The 21,126-nt window shown below is 46.4% G+C and overlaps 1 protein-coding gene across 3 annotated transcripts; it reads right to left on the bottom strand.

Moving 5' to 3' along the window:
- Positions 1-2,935: 2,935 nt before the first annotated feature.
- LOC310668341 (vomeronasal type-2 receptor 26-like) lies at positions 2,936-15,860 on the bottom strand. Of its 3 annotated transcripts, none has more exons than XM_083421482.1 (6): positions 15,540-15,860; positions 8,206-8,497; positions 7,102-7,911; positions 5,799-6,026; positions 4,305-4,431; positions 2,936-4,032 (listed from the first exon to the last, which is right to left on the bottom strand). In XM_083421482.1, exons 1-6 carry the CDS (start codon positions 15,764-15,766, stop codon positions 3,134-3,136), a joined length of 2,583 nt encoding a protein of 860 aa, XP_083277608.1. In that variant the 5' UTR covers positions 15,767-15,860; the 3' UTR covers positions 2,936-3,133. The 3 variants fall into 3 exon arrangements, with proteins under 3 accessions (XP_083277608.1, XP_083277606.1, XP_083277607.1); XM_083421480.1 differs by lacking the exon at positions 15,540-15,860 and having other exon boundaries at positions 2,936-3,623; positions 3,660-4,032; positions 8,206-8,764; XM_083421481.1 differs by lacking the exons at positions 5,799-6,026; positions 15,540-15,860 and having other exon boundaries at positions 8,206-8,763.
- Between the last annotated feature and the right edge of the window lie 5,266 nt (positions 15,861-21,126).

Below are 21,126 nucleotides of genomic sequence, written 5' to 3'. Positions count from 1 at the left end.
GGATGACCCTCGAGGTCCCTTCCAATTCGATGACTGCCCTCCTATTGATGCACAATGGTGGGCTGGGTCTAAAAATATTGGTTGTCAGGAGTTAAAAGGGGCCCAGCCACAACTACGAGGCTACAATTTAATTTTTATAAGAAATAAATGGAAAATTTCAAAAAACACATAAGTGGGAAAAGGTACAATTAAAATTTGTGCGAAATGAATGCATTTTTAAAAAAGTAATCACAATGTGCATATATTGTACATCTGACCCCCTTCTTTCTATGGGACCCTGTATATAAGTGACCTCCTTGGCTCTTATTTATGGGACCAGCATGGGTGGCCGGGCCTGGTGAACTTTTAATTCCTTACCCTTACGGTTATGATTCGTGGGTTCCCACTTAATTTTATTTTGATTTTAAATGTGCTTTGAATTGTATTTTAAACTAATCATCTGATTTTGGGTTTTTAGTGTATTATATTTTTGGTGAGCCCGGTCTCAGCCGGGGAAGTGGGGTATAAATCAAATATAATAATAATAATAATAATAACAACAACAACAACAACAACAACAACAACAACAAAACAACAACAACAACTATATTAAATACAGGTGGTTATAATTGATTTTTAAAATTAATATTAAATAAATGGTGGATATTTTTAAATAGTTTGCTAGTAAATGAACATTTTACACATTAACAGGTAGTTCAAAACCATATTCCATGCAGTCGACTATATTAAGAGCAATTGTTTGAATTCACTAGATGATTGGGCAAATAGATCATATTTTCTAATGCTTAAGGGGGCCGACTGGCCATTGGGCAAGCTGACACCCTGGCCAGTCCTCCACTGGTGATGCAGCAATAAAACTGCTCACACGTTTGCAAAGCTAAGCAGGGTCTGGTGTGATTTCAAATTGGATGGGGGACCACATGCTGAGGTTCCTGCATTGCAGGGGGTTGGACTAGATGACCCTCAGGGTCCCTTCCATCTCTATGATTCTATGACTCGGCCCTGTTATAACCGAGTCCCCCACCCGCCTTATGAAACTCTGCCTGGTCCTCAGGCACCGCTCTGGGGAGACCGCCATTGGAGTCCAGCCTCCATTTTGGATTGAGGAGTTCGGCTTCTCACAAGCCCTAGACCAGAACCTGAACCAAATCTAAATCCCTGAGCTCAGCAGGCAAACGGAGAGCATTGCAAACGTGTTTCTCCTCCCGCTGAGATTCACTCAACGTTTACAGGAATATAATTATTTACTTCTCCAGCTTTCGAAGCCGCAGTAATTACAGTAATGTTTGCTCCCTGGAGGTGTCTTTCAATTTGCCATGCTAAAAACAAAGAAATGTATTGCAAGCTGTAACTCCGCTCAATTCCCTTGTTCTTATGCCTCAGGGCAAAAGTCTCTTGACCCTTAAGATTGCACTATAGGGATGCTTTGGGGCTAGAGATTTCTGCTCCCGTTTTTCTGTTTCACCTTTCAATCCATAGCAAGTCAAAGTAATAAGTACTTTGTTTATTATTTTGTGATGTGTTTGGACTCAGGGCTCAACTGATGGTTTTCTGCTTGTGTTTTTGACTTGCTTTATATGTGTTGCACTTGAGAATAATCAGGGTAAACATTTTATGAGGCAACTACACATCTATCTATCTGTCTGTCTATCTATCTATCTATCTATCTATCATCTATCTATCTATCATCAGTACATGTGAAAAGGATCTAGGAGTCTTGGTTGACCACAAACTTGACATGAGCCAACAGTGTGACGCGGCAGATAAAAAAGCCAATGCAATTCTGGGCTGCATCAATAGGAGTATAGCATCTAGATCAAGGGAAGTAATAGTGCCACTGTATTCTGCTCTGGTCAGACCTCACCTGGAGTACTGTGTCCAGTTCTGGGCACCACAGTTCAAGAAGGACACTGACAAACTGGAACGTGTCCAGAGGAGGGCAACCAAAATGGTCAAAGGCCTGGAAACGATGCCTTATGAGGAACGGCTAAGGGAGCTGGGCATGTTTAGCCTGGAGAAGAGGAGGTTAAGGGGTGATATGATAGCCATGTTCAAATCTATAAAAGGATGTCACCTAGAGGAGGGAGAAAGGTTGTTTTCTGCTGCTCCAGAGAAGCGGACACGGAGCAATGGATCCAAACTACAAGAAAGAAGATTCCACCTAAACATTAGGAAGAACTTCCTGACAGTAAGAGCTGTTCGACAGTGGGATTTGCTGCCAAGGAGTGTGGTGGAGTCTCCTTCTTTGGAGGTCTTTAAGCAGAGGCTTGACAACCATATGTCAGGAGTGCTCTGATGGTGTTTCCTGCTTGGCAGGGGGTTGGACTCGATGGCCCTTGTGGTCTCTTCCAACTCTATGATTCTATGATTCTATCATCTATCTATCTATCTATCTATCTATCATCTATCTATCTATCTATCTATCTATCTATCTATCTATCATCTATCTATCATCTATCTATCTATCTATCTATCTATCTATCTATCTATCTATCTATCTATCTCATCATCTATCCTTGGGAGTAAGTCCCATTGAATTCAATAAGACAAATAATTCAGTAAGCTTCCAGCTAAATACCAAACCTTCAGCGGTCACAATCTTAAATCACATCAAATTCAACGGCATGTCAGGCATTGCATTTTGGGGGAATCTAAGATGGGGACTGCCTACAAACTTTGGCTCATAATTTTAAGCAACCACGTTAACTACCAGGACAGGATAACATGCCTTCCAAGTGTCCCTATTTTCCAGGGACAGTCCCAGATTTACAGAAGCCATCCTGGTTTCTGATTTGATCCCGGAACGTCCCGGATTGTCCTCGTTTCCCCTTTCCTCCCCCTCCATGTCTCAGAGAACATGGTGGAGAAATCTGACCTCCTACTCTTGTCCTTTCTGTTCTCTCTCTCCCTCCCTCCCTCCCTCCCTCCGTGTAGGTGCAAAAATGGAGTCCTGTTTATTCTGAAAATAAAATACTGGCATAAAAACCAACACATTTGATCAGGTATCCCATGGGATACATGCTGAAAATTAAGCCCAGAGGTTTTGTGGCTGTTGCTGCTACTTTAAATTCATTTTCAGCCTTCATGCTTTATGCAAAATGGCTGGTACAGACTTGTCTAAAGACCAGAAATCTTAAGATTTTGTTGTCAGGTGCTCCTTTGTGTTCAGATCAGGCCTCAGCACAATAATGTAGCACTTGGGAAGGAAGATGCAGCCCAGAAGCCCAGCACTGGAGGCCAACATAGAGAAGATCTGCACGGCCACCATGTACTTGCCCTTGGTGCTCAGGTAGGTGGGCACAAAAGACACCCAAACACTGCAGAAGACCAGCATGCTGAAGGTGATCAGCTTGGCTTCGTTGAAGGAGCCGGGCAGCTTCCTGGCTAGGAAAGCCACCGTGAAGCAGGTGGCAGCCAAGAAGCCCATGTAGCCGAGGGCAACGTAAAACATGGCCACAGACCCTTCGTTGCATTGCAGGACGATCTCTCCCACCTGGGAGCGCATGTCGGGCTCTGGGAATGGGGGAGAAGAGCCCAGCCAGATGGTGCAGATGACAACTTGTCCCCCAGAACAGGAGATGACAATGGAGTTGGCCAGACTCTTGCCCAGCCATCTCCTCACCCTGTTCCCGGGCTTTGTGGCCAGGAAGGCCAGCACCACCGTGATGGTCTTTGCCAAGACAGAAGAAACAGCAACTGAGAAGATGATGCTGAAGGCCGTTTGTCGGAGAAGGCAGGTCTCTTTCCTTGGGCGCCCGATGAAGAGGAAGGAGGACCAAAAGGAAAGCAGGAGGGAGACGAGCAGGATGTAGGAGAGGTCCCGGTTGTTGGCTTTGACTATGGGAGTTTCCTTGTATTTAATGAAGATTCCCAACACAATGCCTGCTGTTAAGGACAAGAAGAGGGCAATGGAAGCTAAAACAATTCCCAAATATTCTCCATAAGTCAGGAAGGTGGTAATCTTGGGGACACATTGATCTCTGTCCTTGTTTGAATGGTGATCTTCTGAGCATTTGGTGCAATGTTCTGCATCTGGGGAAGAGAATAAGAGTGGCTGCAGCATCACTTACATCCCTAATGATCTGTGCTCTATTATGTTTTGAAGAAATCCTAGAGATTTCTTCCTTATGGTCATTCCTTTCAACTCTCTTCCAGGATGTAATGAAGGTGATTAATCCTAAAGAAGTTGAGGAAGGAGCCACATTCCACAATGTCTGCAGAATTCTCACAAAAAGTGTGTGAGACTGAATTTCTGCCCTGTGTTTACTCTCTCTAGGAATACCTTCCCCCTTGGAGTCACCCACCTTCCTGGGCGGAGAAGGTCCCTTCCGCACACCGAGCACAAGCATAGCAGCAAATGGGCTCTCCTTCTAGAACCACCTTGGCATATCCAGGTCGACATCTTTCTGTACACCTGGAACGAGGTACGGCCTAACCAGAAAGATAAGAAGGTGCCACAAAGAGGAACAGTTAGGAGTATTTGTGGGTATGTAATTCACTCATAGGGACGTTGGTGGCACTGTGGGTTAAACCACAGAGCCTTGAACTTGCTGATCAGAAGGTCGGCGGTTTGAATCCCCACGACGGGGTGAGCTCCCATTGCTCGGTCCCTGCTCCTGCCAACCTAGCAGTTCGAAAGCAAGTCAAAGTTCAAGTGGATACATAGGTACCGTTCCAGCGGGAAGGTAAACGGTGTTTCCGTGCACTGTTCTGGTTCGCCAGAAGAGCTTAGTCCTGCTGCCCACATGACCCAGAAGCTCTACGCTGGTTCCCTCAGCCAATAAAGCGAGATGAGCACCGCAACCCCAGAGTCGGCCACGACTGGACCTAATGGTCAGGGGTCCCTTTACCTTTACCTTAATTTACACATAGAATGAATTCAAACAGATCTCTGGACTGCAGCCTTTGACCCCTCATCAGGGTCCTTTCAACCCCCCACTGACCATTGGGGCGACCAGAATATCTTGTTCTTCATAATTAGTTCAGGACAACTGAGGTTTGCACCACAGAACTCTGTTTCCTCTTCTCCATTTACCTGCTTCCCTGCTTAATAAATCTTCAAAGAAAATGGCAATGGAGTCTGACATGTGATTTCCCCAAATTTCAGGATTCTGATAGTCTCTCAACCGCTAATTAAGACACATTTAATATGACTTTTCCAAATATTGGTTTCCCTTACTCTGTTCTTGAGGCATGCAAGGTTTCCTCTTGTCGCTGATCTATTTCCCTACTTATTTCTAGTTCATATGCCATTCCTTAATATTAACCTTATATTACAATAGGGTTTTTTAATAAAACTTATCATCCTTCACCAACAGCTGTGCACTTCTTAATTCCTGCATGTACAATAGTTTAACATTTGCAACATCTACAAGTGAGCATACTCCACAAATTTTAAAAATCCACAATAAATCAGTAATTATCATTTCAAAAATAAATTGCTTTCCATCCTTCTGCATGTATGAAAACCCAATTGTTCACTTTTACTAGGTGTTTTCCCTTTTCTTCTTATCTATGTAGTCCATTCGGTTAAACATTCTGTCCAGAATTCTTAAATTCTCAGTCTGGTTCTGAAATAGATGGTGTCTTCTCTGAGGACCTCTGGGCTCTATCCTTTCTTTGAGCACCCCAAATCCCCCTCCTATCTCAGCTGCTGTGGAAAGAAGGAGTGGCGGTTGCAGCTGTTATTGGACGGTCAAGACATCATTGGTCAACCTGATATAGTCATTTTGCAGCAGTTGTTCAAGGAAAAATATATTCAGGATCTCCTAGCCTTCTCCCTCTGTGATTTCCCCTACCTTGTTGAATTTCTTGGGCCACTCAATGGCTTCTGGGTTAATGGTGAACTTTATGCCAGCAGATGTCTCTCTCCTTATATTCCCAATTTTCACAACGACATGAGACTTATTGGGAGACATCACCCAGTTCATAATATCGAAGTCTCCTGGTAGCTCCCAGTTCTCATCCAAGCACAGCCTGCCCCTGGAAGTATTCAGACACCGGATTTCTCTTAAGAAAGGGTGAAGCTGGAATGACAAGGGAAAACACCAGCACTGAGAAACCTGGAAGCCAAGATGGATATCTCAGTCCTACTCACTTCAACCTCTTATGATTTGGGGCCTGCGTGTATCTCATGTAGACTGGAATTCCTATTCAGCCATTTCTATTACTACAGAGCCTGCAAGTGTCCCAGTTTTCCAGGGATGTCCCTGAATTAGAGACAGTTTTTCATTTGATCCTGGAATTTCCCACTTTTCCTTAGAATGCCCCTATGTTCATTTGATAAATGTTGGCAGATGTGGAGTTATCCAACCCACAAGGCGTCCAATCCTATATCGGAAATTTTTTATTTTTTTATTTTAGTATGAATTTCTTTATTTTGGGAGCTACCTAGAGTGCTGAGGCAACTGAAGAAGATGTATAAACAGTGCTATTCTAGGAAAGAAGGTGCCGGAACTCACCATGAACACCTCCCTCTGAGAATGGCAATGGCACCCACCTGAAAGGTGTCAAAACTGAGTTCCAGCAAGTTCCCCTCTGAAAAAAAGCCCTGGGTATAAACAGTAAAGGACGCAGGTGGCGCTGTGGGTTAAACCACAGAGCCTAGGGCTTGCCGATCAGAAGGTCGACGGTTCGAATCCCCGCGACGGGGTGAGCTCCCGTTGCTCGGTCCCTACTCCTGCCAACCTAGCAGTTCGAAAGAACGTCGAAGGTGCAAGTAGATAAATAGGTACCGCTATGGCGGGAAGGTAAATGGTGTTTCTGTGCGCTGCTCTGGTTCGCCAGAAGCGGCTTAGTCATGCTGGCCACATGACCCGGAAGCTGTATGCCGGCTCCCTCGGCCAATAAAGCGAGATGAGCGCCGCAACCCCAGAGTCGGGCACGACTGGACCTAATGGTCAGGGGTCCCTTTACCTTTATAAGCAGTAACATTATCATTATGGAATGGGCCGTCTCTATTTTCAACAGAGTTGAATACCAATGTTGGGTGGTATGCTACTATTGCTAATACTAATAGTAACTATGATATTTTGCAGGTTTATCTACAGTCAAGATCAGCATCTGTGTGGACTGCAGGTTGCAAAAATGGGTAGGAAATACCTGCCACGGCTGTAGCCTTTGGGGTCCCCATTGCTCTCCTTCCTCCACCATCAGCCTCCTCTTGGATCTAGATGAAAGTGAAGCATGCAAGGCCTGAGCCACAGCGTGAACATTGATGTAAGTGCCATAGCTGTTTAGAAACAGGACTCTCTCACGCTCCTCTTGGGGCAACAGCTCCAGTTTCTCCTCCTCTTTGCATCTTATCCTGCCTTTCACGGACAACAAATGCTTTGAATATGAACACTGAAACGCTTCATCCAAAGAATCCACAAGATTGGACGGCGATTTATAGTTGTCACCTTTGCTGCTCCTTATTCCGGTCTGAATTGCAAAGGACAGAGAACCATGGAGGTACTGGAAGTCATTTGGAGGGATGTAATGGCCAGTTCCGATTTCTAGCAAAGCTGTTGTGATCCAGACTTTTGCCCCTATTTCCTTCTCATATACTATGTTTATTGCCAGGAGTAGAATGATGCCCGTTGCATTGGTTACATAGTAAAAAAATACCCCAACTTGTCTCCATAGGAAAAAAGGCTCCCCAGGCCTGATAAATTGATTTAGATCATTTTCTGGTACTCTTTTTGATAAAGCAACGCAGATCCCTTTGCTGAGCATCAGAGGTTTCACAGCGCTCGCAAATCTTTCTCCACTGTCATTGTCTGGAGTGCAGAGGCCAATCCACGTCCATCCAAAATACACGAGCAATTCAACAATCCCCTGGTACTGACTTTCTTCTTTGGGAGTCATCCGGTAGACGAAAGGGAACAGGGTTTTACCTTCGAGAACCTGGGCAGTGAAGCCATAACTGATCTAGCAAGGAAAGCAAAAGATCAGAAATTTATTTTACTTTCATCATAACGGGTATTTAAACATGAAATGTCTGATATCTATCTAAATCTCTGCTGGCTGAGGCTGATGGGAGTTTTAGTCGGAAACATCTCTAGGTGTCAAGTTGGTGAAGGCTCAGTTTTGAAAAAGGGATGTTGGATCCATAGCTCAGGATTTTCCCATTTTTAAAAATATCCCCACTTGACCCCTCCAAAGAGAAAATAGAATTTTACGCAGTTGAAATTCTCTTTCCCTCCATGCTCTCCCACTACTTACCTGTGGGGTTTTGTAGATGCCTGACAAGGCTGAAATCACTCTTGAGATGAAAGTGTTGCTTCTGTCGAGAACAGCCAGCAGGTGATTCTGTTCTCCACACTGATAATTGGGAATATTGCATCCACTGCCTGCAAGCAGCTCTAGCATGGCGTCCGAAGTCATCCTTGCATTGAAATAGTTCTCATAGAGGTTGTAGCCAAGAGTAATGTTGGGTAAGAGGCTGAGATCCTGGTTGATCTCTTGGATGGTGAACAGCAAAGACAACATGTACCAGTAGATCCTAGGTGACTCCCTGCAACAAATGAATCCTTTAAAAAGAGTGAAACTGATATTCATATTAATGGGGGTGGGGACATTATATGATCCAAAAAGATTAGTATTTATTGATTAATCCTATTGCATTAATATCAAACCATTTAGAGTCTAGTATAGAATAAAAATAAATAGAATAAAGACATGCTGGCCACATGACCCGGAAGCTGTACGCCGGCTCCCTCGGCCAATAATGCGAGATGAACGCCGCAACCCCAGAGTCGACTGGACCTAATGGTCAGGGGTCCCTTTACCTTTACCTATAGAATGCAAATTTGCAGATCTCTGCTCCATGACCGGAGCTTTGATGCAAACAGCACACAGAGCTGTTCAACAGTGGAACAGACTCCCTCCGAAGGTGACCATGTGTCATGGTCTAAGAGCCTGAGATCCTGGTTGATCTCTTGGATGGTGAACAGGAAAGACAACATGTACCAGAAGAACCTAGTTGACTCCCTGCAATAAATGAATCCTTTAAAAAGAGTGAAACTGATATTCATATTAATGGGAGGGAGGACACATTATATGATCCACAACGATTAATATTTATTTATCATTTTACATTAATATCAAACCTTTTCCTGTCTAGCATAGAACAAAAATTTGAAAATCTCTGCTCCATGACCGGAGCTTTGATGCAAACAGCACACAGAGCTGTTCAACAGTGGAACAGACTCCCTCCGAAGTGGACCATGTGTCATGGATGCATCAGGTGAGATTCCTCCGGGTTCCTTCCATCTCTACAACTCCATGATTCTATTCTACTGTGGTTCTATGAGTAAGAAATGAAGGCGCCCCTCAAAATTTGAGATATATTGGGAAGCTGCTTCATAGACTGCTTTTCCTGCATTGGTCTTTGGCGCCTTTCAAGGGGCTAGACTACAGGTAGATAAGAGACAATTTTATTGAAAGAGGGGAAGCACCAAATACCTCAGTCCCCTTTTACTTAGAAATGAGGCCTGGTGGCTTTCAGGTTTGAGTGTGTGGTAAAATTTATAATTTGTCCATATTTTGGATCAGTGACTCCACCAATGAGGACACCCCCTGGTCTGTATTATTTTATATAATCATTTTATTTGAAGCATATCATTCCTGCTCTTCTCCCATAAAAATCCACCCATTTTCAAGAGAGATTTTTTCATTCTGAGATGTAGGTGTCGTGTTGTATAGGACTCCCCTGTGTGAATGTCTGAGGGCCCTGCTCCTTCCTGCCACTCACCACCTGGCCCAGGGCGGGGCCTGAAGCCTCACCGGGACAGTTGCTGTCACTGCTGCTGCGGCCCAGGGGGATCCGGAGGGGCACAGAGTTCTTTTTAAAATGTTTTCCTTTTCCTTTTTATTTCTTTAATATTATTATTATTATTATTGTATATGCAGGGATGGGGATGGGGGTGGGATGGATGTTTAGTTGGGAATTTGTTTGATTTTGATGGATTTGTAATTTTTACAGTTTTTTATTTGTATTGTTTTTTGTTTTCTGGGGTTTCTTTTGTTTTGTTTTTATTGTTTTAAGGTCTTATTTTGTTCTTAAGGGGAGGGGTCAGGGCTGCCGGGGAGTGGGTCCCAGCCAACAAAATGGCTGGGGCATGTTCCACAGAGGGGGATGCGCTGGGACAACCGATCTCAGTGATCACGGGTAGGAGGAGGAGTTACGCTAAGACCAGACCATGTCATTACAGAGGAGGCAGGTTTAGTCGTTGTCTGAGAACTATCCCTGCCTCCAGGTCTGGTCCTGACCGGATGGATACTAGAATCAGCAAGGGATACCCACATGACCTGAAGGTACTGCTGTGCAATGCCAGGTCAATGATTCATAAGACCACTGCCATCCATGACTTGATCATGGATGGAGAATTTGACCTGGCATGTGTAACAGAGACTTGGTTGGATGAAGCAGATGGGCCTGTTCTTGCCGCTGCTTGTCCACCAGGTTTCTCTTACGCACAGCAACCCAGGCCTTGTGGGCGGGGAGGGCGGGTCCCAGTGATTTTTAGGAAGTCATTAGTTTGCACCAGGCGTCCTATTGGGAAGACCCAGTTCTCTGAGTGCATGTTCTGGAAGTTGGGCAATAGGGGCAGTACAGGATTCCTTTTGGTGTACCGAGCTCCCCACTGCACCAAGGATTCCCTGCCCGAGCTGCTTCAGGTCGTGGCGGATGTTCTCCTGGAGACACCTAGTTTGGTTGTCCTAGGGGATTTTAATATCCATGCCGACACAACCTTACAAGGGGCCGCTCGGGACTTCGTGGAAAGCATGGCCTCCATGGGGCTGTCCCTGAATAAGTCTGGCCCAACCCATAGCCGCGGACATGCCTTGGACCTGGTGTTTACCTCTATGGATGTTGGTGATCTGACACTAAGTAAAAGCGAAACCAAAGAAGTGCCATGGTCAGATCACTTCCTGGTGCAACTGGACGTCTCTGCGACCCTTCCCCTCTGCAGGGAGGTGGGACCGATTCGGATGATCCACCCCTGCCACTTAATGGATCCAAATGGTTTCCAGAGAGTGGTAGGGGATGCTTTATCCCATGTTGATGGCCTTTCAGCTGATTCCCTGGTGGCCCGCTGGAATGTGGAGTTAACCAGGGCTATTGACTGTTTGGCTCCGAAGCGCCCTCTCCGATTGCATGGAGCCCGGACAGCCCCGTGGTTTTCCACGGATTTGAGGGCAATGAAACAATCGTTGAGACGGCTAGAGTGCCGGTGGCGGATGACCCATTCTGAAGCTGACCGGACACAGGTTAGAGCTCAATGTCGAGCCTACCAAGTGACGGTAACAACGGCGAAGAAGACTTTCTTCACCGCCTCTATTGCATCTACAGAAAACAGCAGCAGGAGACTTTTTCAGGTGGTCCGCAATTTAGCGGAACCACCTGCTACATCGGGGCCCAGTACGGGCCACATGATCTCCTGCAATGATTTTGCAAAGTATTTTGCAGATAAAGTCGCTCAGATTCGGGAAGAGGTAGACGCCACCGTGGGAGCAGGGCCGGGGCGGGAGAGTGCTAGAGTCAAATTGTGTGGGATCAGTTCCAATCTGTTACCTCTGAGGATGTGGACAGGCTGCTTGGACGAGTGAAACCAACCACCTGTCTCCTTGATCCTTGCCCATCCTGGCTTATAAAAGCTAGCCGGGAAGGGCTGGGCGATGGGCTTCGTGGGGTGGTGAATGCTTCCCTCCGTGAGGGAGCCTTCCCAGACCTGCTGAAAGAGGCGGTTATTAAACCTCTTCTTAAAAAATCATCTTTAGATGCGGCCACGATGGCCAACTATTGCCCAGTCTCAAATCTTCCATTCTTAGGCAAGGTGATTGAGCGAGTGGTTGCTGAACAACTCCAGGCACGCCTGGAAGAAGCGGACCATTTGGATCCCTTCCAGTCGGGATTCAGGCCTCATCACGGGACTGAAACTGCCTTGGTTGCACTGGTTGATTATCTCCGGCGGGCTAGGGACAAAGGTGAGAGCTGTTTCCTAGTTCTGCTGGATCTCTCAGCGGCGTTTGATACCATCGACCATAACATCCTTCTGGACCGTCTTGAGGGGCTGGGAGCTGGGGGCAATGTCATACAGTGGTTCCGCTCCTTCCTTCTGGGCCGTGTTCAGAAAGTGGGGGGGGGGGGATGAGTGTTCAGACCCCTGGGCTCTCACTTGTGGGGTGCCTCAGGGTTCTGTCCTCTCCCCCATGCTTTTCAACATCTACATGCAGCCGTTGGGAGAGATCATCAGGCGGTTTGGGCTGGGTGTTCATCAGTATGCGGATGATACCCAGCTCTACCTCTCTTTCAAATCAGAACCAGTGAAGGCGGTGACGGTCCTGTGTGAGTGTCTGGAGGTGGTTGGAGGATGGGTGGCGGCTAACAGATTGAGATTGAATCCTGACAAGACAGAAGTACTGTTTCTGGGGGACAGGTGTGGAGGATTCCCTGGTCCTGAAAGGGGTAACTGTGCCCCTGAAGGACCAGGTGCGCAGCCTGGGAGTCATTTTGGACTCACAGCTGTCCATGGAGGCACAGGTTAAATTCGTGTCCAGGGCAGCTGTCTACCAGCTCCATCTGGTACGCAGGCTGAGACCCTATCTGCCTGCGGACTGCCTCGCCAGAGTGGTGCATGCTCTGGTTATCTCCCGCTTGGACTACTGCAATGCGCTCTACGTGGGGCTACCTTTGAAGGTGACCTGGAAACTACAACTAATCCAGAACGCAGCAGCCACACTGGTGACTGGGAGCAGCCGTCGAACCATATAACACCGGTCTTGAAAGACCTACATTGGCTCCCAGTACGTTTCCGAGCACAATTCAAAGTGTTGGTGCTGACCTTTAAAGCCCTAAACGGCCTCGGTCCAGTATACCTGAAGGAGCGTCTCCACCCCCATCGTTCTATCCGGACACTGAGGTCCAGCGCCGAGGGCCTTCTGGCGGTTCCCTCACTGCGAGAGGCCAAGTTACAGGGTACCAGGCAGGGGGCCTTCTCGGTAGTGGCGCCCGCCCTGTGGAACGCCCTCCCACCAGATGTCAAAGAGAAAAGCAACTACCAGACTTTTAGAAGACATCTGAAGGCAGCCCTGTTTAGGGTTGCTTTTAATGTTTGATGTATCACAGTATTTTAATACTCTTTTGGAAGCCGCCCAGAGTGGCTGGGAAGGCCCAGCCAGATGGGCGGGGTATAAATAATAAATTATTATTATTATTATTATTATTATTATTATTATTATTATTATTATAAAGAGAAGGGTACCCCTGCCCGTACAGGCCAGTCTTGACAGACTCTAGGGTTGTGCGCCCATCTCACTCAAAGAGGCCGGGGGCCAGCGCTGTCCGGAGACACTTCCGGGTCACGTGGCCAGTGTGACAAAGCTGCATCTGGCGAGCCAGAGCTGCACACGGAAACGCCGTTTACCTTCCCGCTAGTAAGCGATCCCTATTTATCTACTTGCACCTGGGGGTGCTTTCAAACTGCTAGGTTGGCAGGCGCTGGGACCGAACAACGGGAGCGCACCCCGCCGCAGGGATTCGAACCGCCAACCTTTCGATCGGCAAGCCCTAGGCGCTGAGGCTTTTACCCACAGCGCCACCCGCGTCCCTATCAGCATCAAAATCAAATATTAGTCAAGGGGTCAGCAACTAGAAACTCTGGGGCCAAATCTGGTCCCCCAAAGCTAAGAACAGTGATGAGGTCAGTGGAACCTTGGCAGCAGGCTGTGTGTGTGTGTGTGTGTGTGTGTGTGTGTGTCTTATCAAAGTGGCCCTTTGGAATCACAGAACTGAAGAGTTGCAAGGGACCCCATGTGCCATCTAGTCCAACCCTCTGCAATGCAGGAAACTCAGCTAAAGCATCTGTGACAGATGGCCATCCAACCTCTGCTTAAAATCCCCCAAGGAGGGAGAGGGAAGAACAGCTGCTAATCATATGCCAAATTCTACACTCTTGGTAACAACACACACAATGTAACAATGACTATGTGACTTCTATTTCAAACACAATTCAACCTATAATATCTCACAAAGTGCAGTTCCATAGACCAACACATCATGCAAACAGAACATATCAAGAGAAATTAAAGTCCAATGGATGGTAGATAAAGGAGATAAAGTCCATTCGGTTCCTAAATTGGCATACCGGCAATAACCACAACATGGTATGCTTATCTTACGATGTTCCACGTATTGCTGCTTTGAGGATGTAGATAGCGGATCAGATGAAAAACTTGCAGGTATGGCACAGGGTGAATGCAGAAGCATGGGGTTCGTGGACATGCCCTGCCCTGCCCTGAGCAGTTACAACTGAGCCCAACCTGCAGTGTTGAGAGTTTGAGCAGGGGGGGACCAGGCCTCATCTCCTTCTTCAGCTATGGAGTCTTTGGGTAAGGTAAAGGTACCCCTGCCCGTACGGGCCAGTCTTGACAGACTCTAGGGTTGTGCGCCCATCTCACTCAAAGAGGCCGGGGGCCAGTGCTGTCCGGAGACACTTCCGGGTCACGTGGCCAGCGTGACAAAGCTGCATCTGGCGAGCCAGAGCCGCACACGGAAACGCCGTTTACCTTCCCGCTAGTAAGCGGTCCCTATTTATCTACTTGCACCCGGGAGTGCTTTCGAACTGCTAGGTTGGCAGGCGCTGGGACCGAACAACGGAAGCGCACCCCGCCGCGGGGATCCGAACCGCCGACCTTTCGATCGGCAAGTCCTAGGCACTGAGGCTTTAACCCACAGCGCCACCCGCGTCCCTATTATAAAGAGAACTGTGATCCAAATAGAATAAACATAAAATAATTAATCTCAGTTGCTTGGAAATTGCTTGAGTTTCATGCCACCCTCTGGGTTAGGAAACAGGTACCTACTTTGTCAACCATTGCAATCGTTAGGAATGAGACCAGTTGTGTGTGTGTGAAGAAAAGGAATAATTCCTTTTCACATTTTAGACTCCACTAACAAGGAAGTCTCCTGACTCATATTATTTTATTTATCATTTCAGTTAAAGCACATATTTCCTGCTCTCCAGCCACCAAACGTTAACCTGTAGGATTTAAAAAATCCATTTTTAAAACTATAGCATTCTTTAACAACAATTTGTTAATGGTCATTTATACTATTATATCATTATAAGGATATAATAGAATAATGCAAGAATGCCAATGAATCTGGTCAGGGTTCAAAAGTTTGCACTGAATTTCCCCACCTGCAGGAAGCCATGAATCTCAGACAATTTCCAGAGCTCAAAGGTGGAATTGCCTGAGTTTCATGGCATCCTGCAGGTGGGGAAACTCAGTGCATCCATAGGTAGGAGAGTGTTTCACTAAGGAAGACCCAGGGAACAAGGAAATGGGAGAGGTTTGGGTGGAATCTTTTAGTGGACCCCCCAGCTCCCATCAGCCCAGCCAGCAAGACCAATGGTCAGGGCAGGGGAGACCTGCAACATGAGGACAGCCTTAGCTCCCCAGGCCTGAGAAAGGCGCTCTTTCCTTGATAAATAGGAACCATTACAAGGACTGGAGGACCATGAAACCCACCCACATATGATTTTACATACCTCTCATTCCTGGCCAAGGGTGTCTGAGAAAAGACGTATGGAGTTTCCTTATATAAGCGTTTTGGAGAGATGATCCCACTGATGAGAAAGTGTCCAGGCCGGTAGTAATTGCGAGCATCCGTTTCATCCCTGACCAGATTCAAGGGGCATTTCGCCTTGTGGTTCCCGCAGACTCCAAAGGGCATCTTGAGCAGCAGAAGCAGCAACAGAAGCAGCAGGGATCTCATTCTGGCTCTGCTTCCTCCTCCTCTTACTGCCAAGGAGGCAAAACAGAAGAACCCAAAGACTCTTGCAAGACCAAACTGGGTGGGCTTTCCCAATCTGGTTGGGCTTTCCCAATCTGGGTGGTTTTCAACTCTACCTTCGGAGCTAGGAAGCACAAGGCAGGCACACCCCTCTTTCGCCCGCTCTGCATCTTGACTCAGTCTGTCTCCAACACAGGAAAAATTCTCTGCACCAACTTTTTCTTTCCCAGACACAGCGCAATTAATATTGCCAGGCTGTTGTTGCTTTCCGAGGCTCATGCAATTTCCATAAACATCTCCTGAGCTTTTAGAAGATGAGATGACTATAATTTTGATTATTCTAAGTGGAATAAGTTTCAGCACAATAACTTTCTGGAGTCATGAATGGCTCAAGCAGCAGGTGCAGAGCTGGAGAAAAACATGATGGACAGAAGTCAAGGGGTGTGTTTGGGAGTTGGAAGTTTGGCCTGAACTTTGCTCACAAGCACCAAAGAAGGAGCTGGATCCGACCATGGACTCTCCTTCCTTGGAGGTTTTTAAGAAGAGGTCGGACAGTCAGGGATGGACAACAGCCGAATGAAGGGGTCCCAGCATTGTATCTTAGGCATCCTAAGCCCTTTTAAAATGTGGGGGTTTTTTGGGAGGGGTATTATTGGCTTGTTGTTTTTATTTTCATTATATTTATTGTGGTTTTATATTTTGCTTTTGTTCTGTGAACCGCCCTGAGGCCTCCAGCGATAGGGCGGTATATAGGTTCTGTACATAAATAAAGGAATAAATAAAAATGAATAAGTGAAGAATGCAGAGAAATGCCACCCTCACTACTGTGAACGGGATACATGGCGGTGGGATTTTGTTTCTTGGCGGCTTCTAGAAACAGAGACTGGTGGAGCCTGCGATGGGGAGGGTTTTCTCAAGCCCACCCTCAGGCCAATTTGGGTGGGTCTGGGCTGCTTGATTCCTGCCGCTCTCTTCTGGTTCTCCCCCGGAAGGGAAGTAGCACCATGGTGGCTTCGAAGCCACTTCAAGTGAATTTCCACCCCATCTTTGAAAGGCTTCTCCAACAGAGGGGAGCTCTCAGGGGTTGGATGAGGGGAGAAAGGTTGTCCTGAGCCTTAGACGCCCCTTCCCCTTTGACATGTGTCGTCTGTTATGTCGACCCACAACTTAACATTTCCCTTCCCCTTCAACATGTTCTGAGGAAGGTGAGCTTCTGTTGCACATGGAGCCAACTTGCTCCTTGTCTTTGAGCAGAAACTTCTCTACTTATAAACAAATTGTCTGCGCAGAAGCCAGGCTAGCATTTTAGCAGCTTTATTATTCTTTATCAATTTATTTATTCTTATTTATTTATTTATTTATTCTGATTCATGAAATCCATGCAGCACTTGATTAGGCCAATAACCCCTAAAGCACTTTATTTTAAGATAAGGCAGGACATTCAGACAAAAGTTTACAAACATTTAAAAAAATTAAACAATAAACATTAAAAAAGTTAAAATAACAAAACGAACTGAAATTGTATCAGCTTCCTAAGAATCTGGGTGGATGCTATATTTATAAAAAATAAAATAAATATTTTTTATTAAGTCTCCAAAGATATTCCAAAACACTTGTCTACCTACAGAGTTGTTTTTAAAACAACTAAGTACATAATTGCTTCTTGACTCCCCACCCCTCCTTTCTTGATGTTTGTTTTATTATTCCTTTTTTTTCAGCTGTTTTAAAAAACATGTTTAAGTTATCTAAGCCCCGAAGTCGTATATCAGTAATCCTCTGCTTATATTTCGAATCCTGCCTTTGACTTCAGGTACGGATGTTAGTTTGACAGATAATATAACAATGGTCTCCATTCTTCCCTAAACAATTCTTCCTTATGTCCTCTTAATTTAGCAGGGAATTTCTCCATTTCAGCATATTCCACCAGCTTCATGTCGTTCCTCCTTGGTGGGGAATTCTCCTTCTCTCCACTTCCGTGTGTATAAAGTCCTAGCTGTTGTGGTTGCATTCAGAAAACCTAACTAACCGCCGGCCAGTTTCTCATCTCCCTTTCCTGAGCAATGTTCTGGAGCAAGTGGCCGCAGACCAGATCCGGGCGCTTTTGAAAGAAACTGATTTTCTGGATCCATTTCAAGTGGGGTTTAGGCCATGTGACAAAGAAGCAGCCAAGCAGGCTGGGAAGTGCTGGGCCTGCGCAGTCATTTGGGCCGAGTCATGTTCTCCAGGCCTGACTGCTAACTGCTGAGTCACTCTGGCATGGGACTTGGCAGCCATTTTCTCTCCGTCTTCTCTGTCAGATGTCAGTCAGAGTCCGTCTGCCTCAGTTGTGAGCAGTGTGTAATCTCAGTCAGACTGTTGGGAACCATGTTGTTTAGGAAGAAGTTTATTTTAACTCAGTAAAGCTCTTATTCTTTCCATTGAAAACTCTGCATTATTCATTTACGCGTCAGTTGAGGTCTGACGTCGTTTCCAGACGGTGTTAGTTGGGGAATGTTTTTCAGGCCCGGGAACCTTGAATGTGGGGTTTACAGGGCTCAATCCTATCCACAGGGCACTGGCTCCCGGTGGAGTACAGGATAATAGTAATAATAATAATAATAATAATAATAATAATAATAATAATTTATACCCCGCCCATCTGGCTGGGCTTCCCCAGCCACTCTGGCCAGCTTCCAAAAAAATATTAAAATACTGTAATACATCCAACATTAAAAGCTTCCCTAAACAGGGCTGCCTTCAGTTGTCTTCTAAAAATCTGCTAGTTGAATAATAATAATATGTAGGATAAGGTTAAGATGCTGGCTTAACCTTTAAAGCCCTATAGGGCCTAGGTCCCTTGTACCTACGGGGCCGTCTCTCCTGGTATGTCCCATGGAGGACCTTATGGACTTCAAACAAAAACATCCTGGAGGTCCCGGGCCACAGGGAGGTTAGGCTGGCCTCAACCAGAGCCAGGGCTTTTTCGGCTGTGGCCCCGGTCTGGTGGAACGCTCTGTCCCAAGAGACCAGGGCCCTGCGGGACTTGACATCTTTCCGCAGGGCCTGCAAGATGGAGCTGTTCCACCAGGCCTTTGGCCAGGGCACAGCCTGACTCCCTCCTTTGGTAATCCTCATAGCACTCTAGCCCAATGGTTGCCATTAATTTGATTTTGAATTGATTTTAGAATGAATTGATTTTAGAATTCTGTGTTACTTTTATTGTTAGCCACTCTTAGCCCTGCTTCGGCTGGATATAAATAAAATCTTCTTCTTCTTCTTCTTCTTCTTCTTCTTCTTCTTCTTCTTCTTCTTCTTCTTTTCTCCCCAACCCCCACATTGTTTAGCATCTACATGAAACCACTGGGTGGGGTTATCCAGAGGTCTGGAGTATGTTATCAGAATTATGCTGACAACACTCCGCTCTATTTCTCCTTCACATCTGCAGGGGAGGCAGTGGGAGTGCTGGACTTCCTTGGTCTTGCCTTGGTAATGGATTTCAAGTGGGGTTTAGGCCTGGTTTTGGCACAGAAACTGCTTTGGTCATCCAGTATGGTGACTTCTGCTGAGAGAGAGAAACATGTCCCTGATAATTCTTCTCGACTTCTCACCGGCTTTCAGTACCATTGACCATGGTGGGTGGCAGCACTTTGCGGTGGTTCCAGTCGTACCTGGATGGTCATTTCCAGACGGTGATACTTGGGGAATGTTTTTCAGCTCTGGGAGCCTTGAATGTAGAGTTCCACAGGGCTCGATCCTATCCCCCACATTGTTTAACATCTACATAAAACCAGCTGCTACTCTTTGGAACAGGGAGTAGAGCTTACACGATACAGAAATTAAACCAACAGACTACGGAAGATAACTTAAATTAATTTCTCAGTTTATTGATATACAAAGCTTAGGAGAACGAAATGAGATGAAGTGCACTTATAAATGATACAGCATACAAAAGATTTCCTCCCATCTTTCTGTTCATGTCAACAGGACTTCCTAAAACCTAAGAATGAACACATTCTCTTTCATAGGTCCATACATCTCTAGAGGTCAAAAGCGCCTCCACCCGAAAAGACCATAAACTATAGTTCTCATCTGTTAGCTGTGGGAAGACTAGAGCCTTCTCCGCTTCAGGAACCCGGTCAACCATTCTAGAACTCTTCCAGACCCACAGAACTACACTAACAGGAGAAGGAGTTTTCAAACCTTTCTCAGAGTCCAAAAATATGCAGTCATCCACTCAGCAGCTGGGCCCATAACCAAAGATGTTGGCTTTTCGCAGTGTAGTAGCGCAGCAGAGAGCTTGCTGGGGAGAGCTTGCATTAAAAAGAAAAGGGACTCAAAAATAACTTAAACAAGGTTTTAATAAGAAAAACAAAAACTCCTTATACACCAAATACATCTACAAACAAACACGACCCAACCACCAACCCATCCCCAGGGTAAATGGCAGAGCTAGGTGCTGCTCCTTATATACTGCTGCCAATTCCCGACACAGCTTAATCAATGCAACTCAGCAGCACCTGCTATGCTTCACAGCTGCAAAGCTGGATCTCATTAGTTTGCTCTGGCACTTGCTCTGGCCCCTTAAAGGTATACACATTGGGTGAAACAATGATGAACCTTTAGATTTAAAGAAACAGTTCAACACTCATGTCTTTGTTCTCTGTGCCATCTTGACACCGTGGCCGGGACAGACTCCCTTTTTACATCCCTCAGCTGACCAAATTCTTTGAATTCCTTCCAATAATCAGTGTTTAAATATATCCTGTCCCTTGGAATTTTTTCGTGGAAGTTTAGCACTTTCATCAGAAGCCTGAGACTGCACAGCGCGAGGTCCGAGGTGCTTCCCCTTCGCGCCCGCAGCTCTATCCCGTCCCCGGATTCTTGCTTGAAAACCCGAGAAGCGGGAGAGCACATCTGAGCGCCGCTGGGTGCTCCGTCCCCCAAGGTATCCCCCTTGAGGTTTTGAGGTCTGTAGAGCCCTTACGGACCTCTAACCCCCCCCCCCGACTCGCTGCTAGGAATTCCTGGAGCAGTCATTCCGTGCTTCTCCTTGATGTCCATGCTAAACCGGAAGTCCAGACCACAAGGATTAAGACCTGTGCAAGCACAACAAAAAGGAAATGTCCCTTAGGAACTCGGGCGCCTCCAGGTGCTACTTCCCCTCCCACCACTGGCGGAGGAAGGGGGGGTATTGCCCCAAGTGTCATCCCTGGGGGGGGGGGCAAAATCCCCCCAGGCGGATCGGTGCAAGTCTCCCAACTCCTCCTCACCTTGGTTCAGGGTGGACACAGCTTCGATGCTGCCGCATCCAGCGCCTGAGCCGCGTGCCAAACCCGCTGCTGCTGGTGGTTCCTGCTTGCCCT

Source organism: Podarcis tiliguerta (assembly GCF_965153285.1).
Source record: "Podarcis tiliguerta genome assembly, chromosome: 18".
In the NCBI taxonomy this organism is placed as follows: Eukaryota; Metazoa; Chordata; class Lepidosauria; order Squamata; family Lacertidae; genus Podarcis; species Podarcis tiliguerta.
The sequence above is the reverse complement of the archived record's forward strand: the minus strand, read 5'-3'. Positions and strand labels throughout refer to the sequence as shown.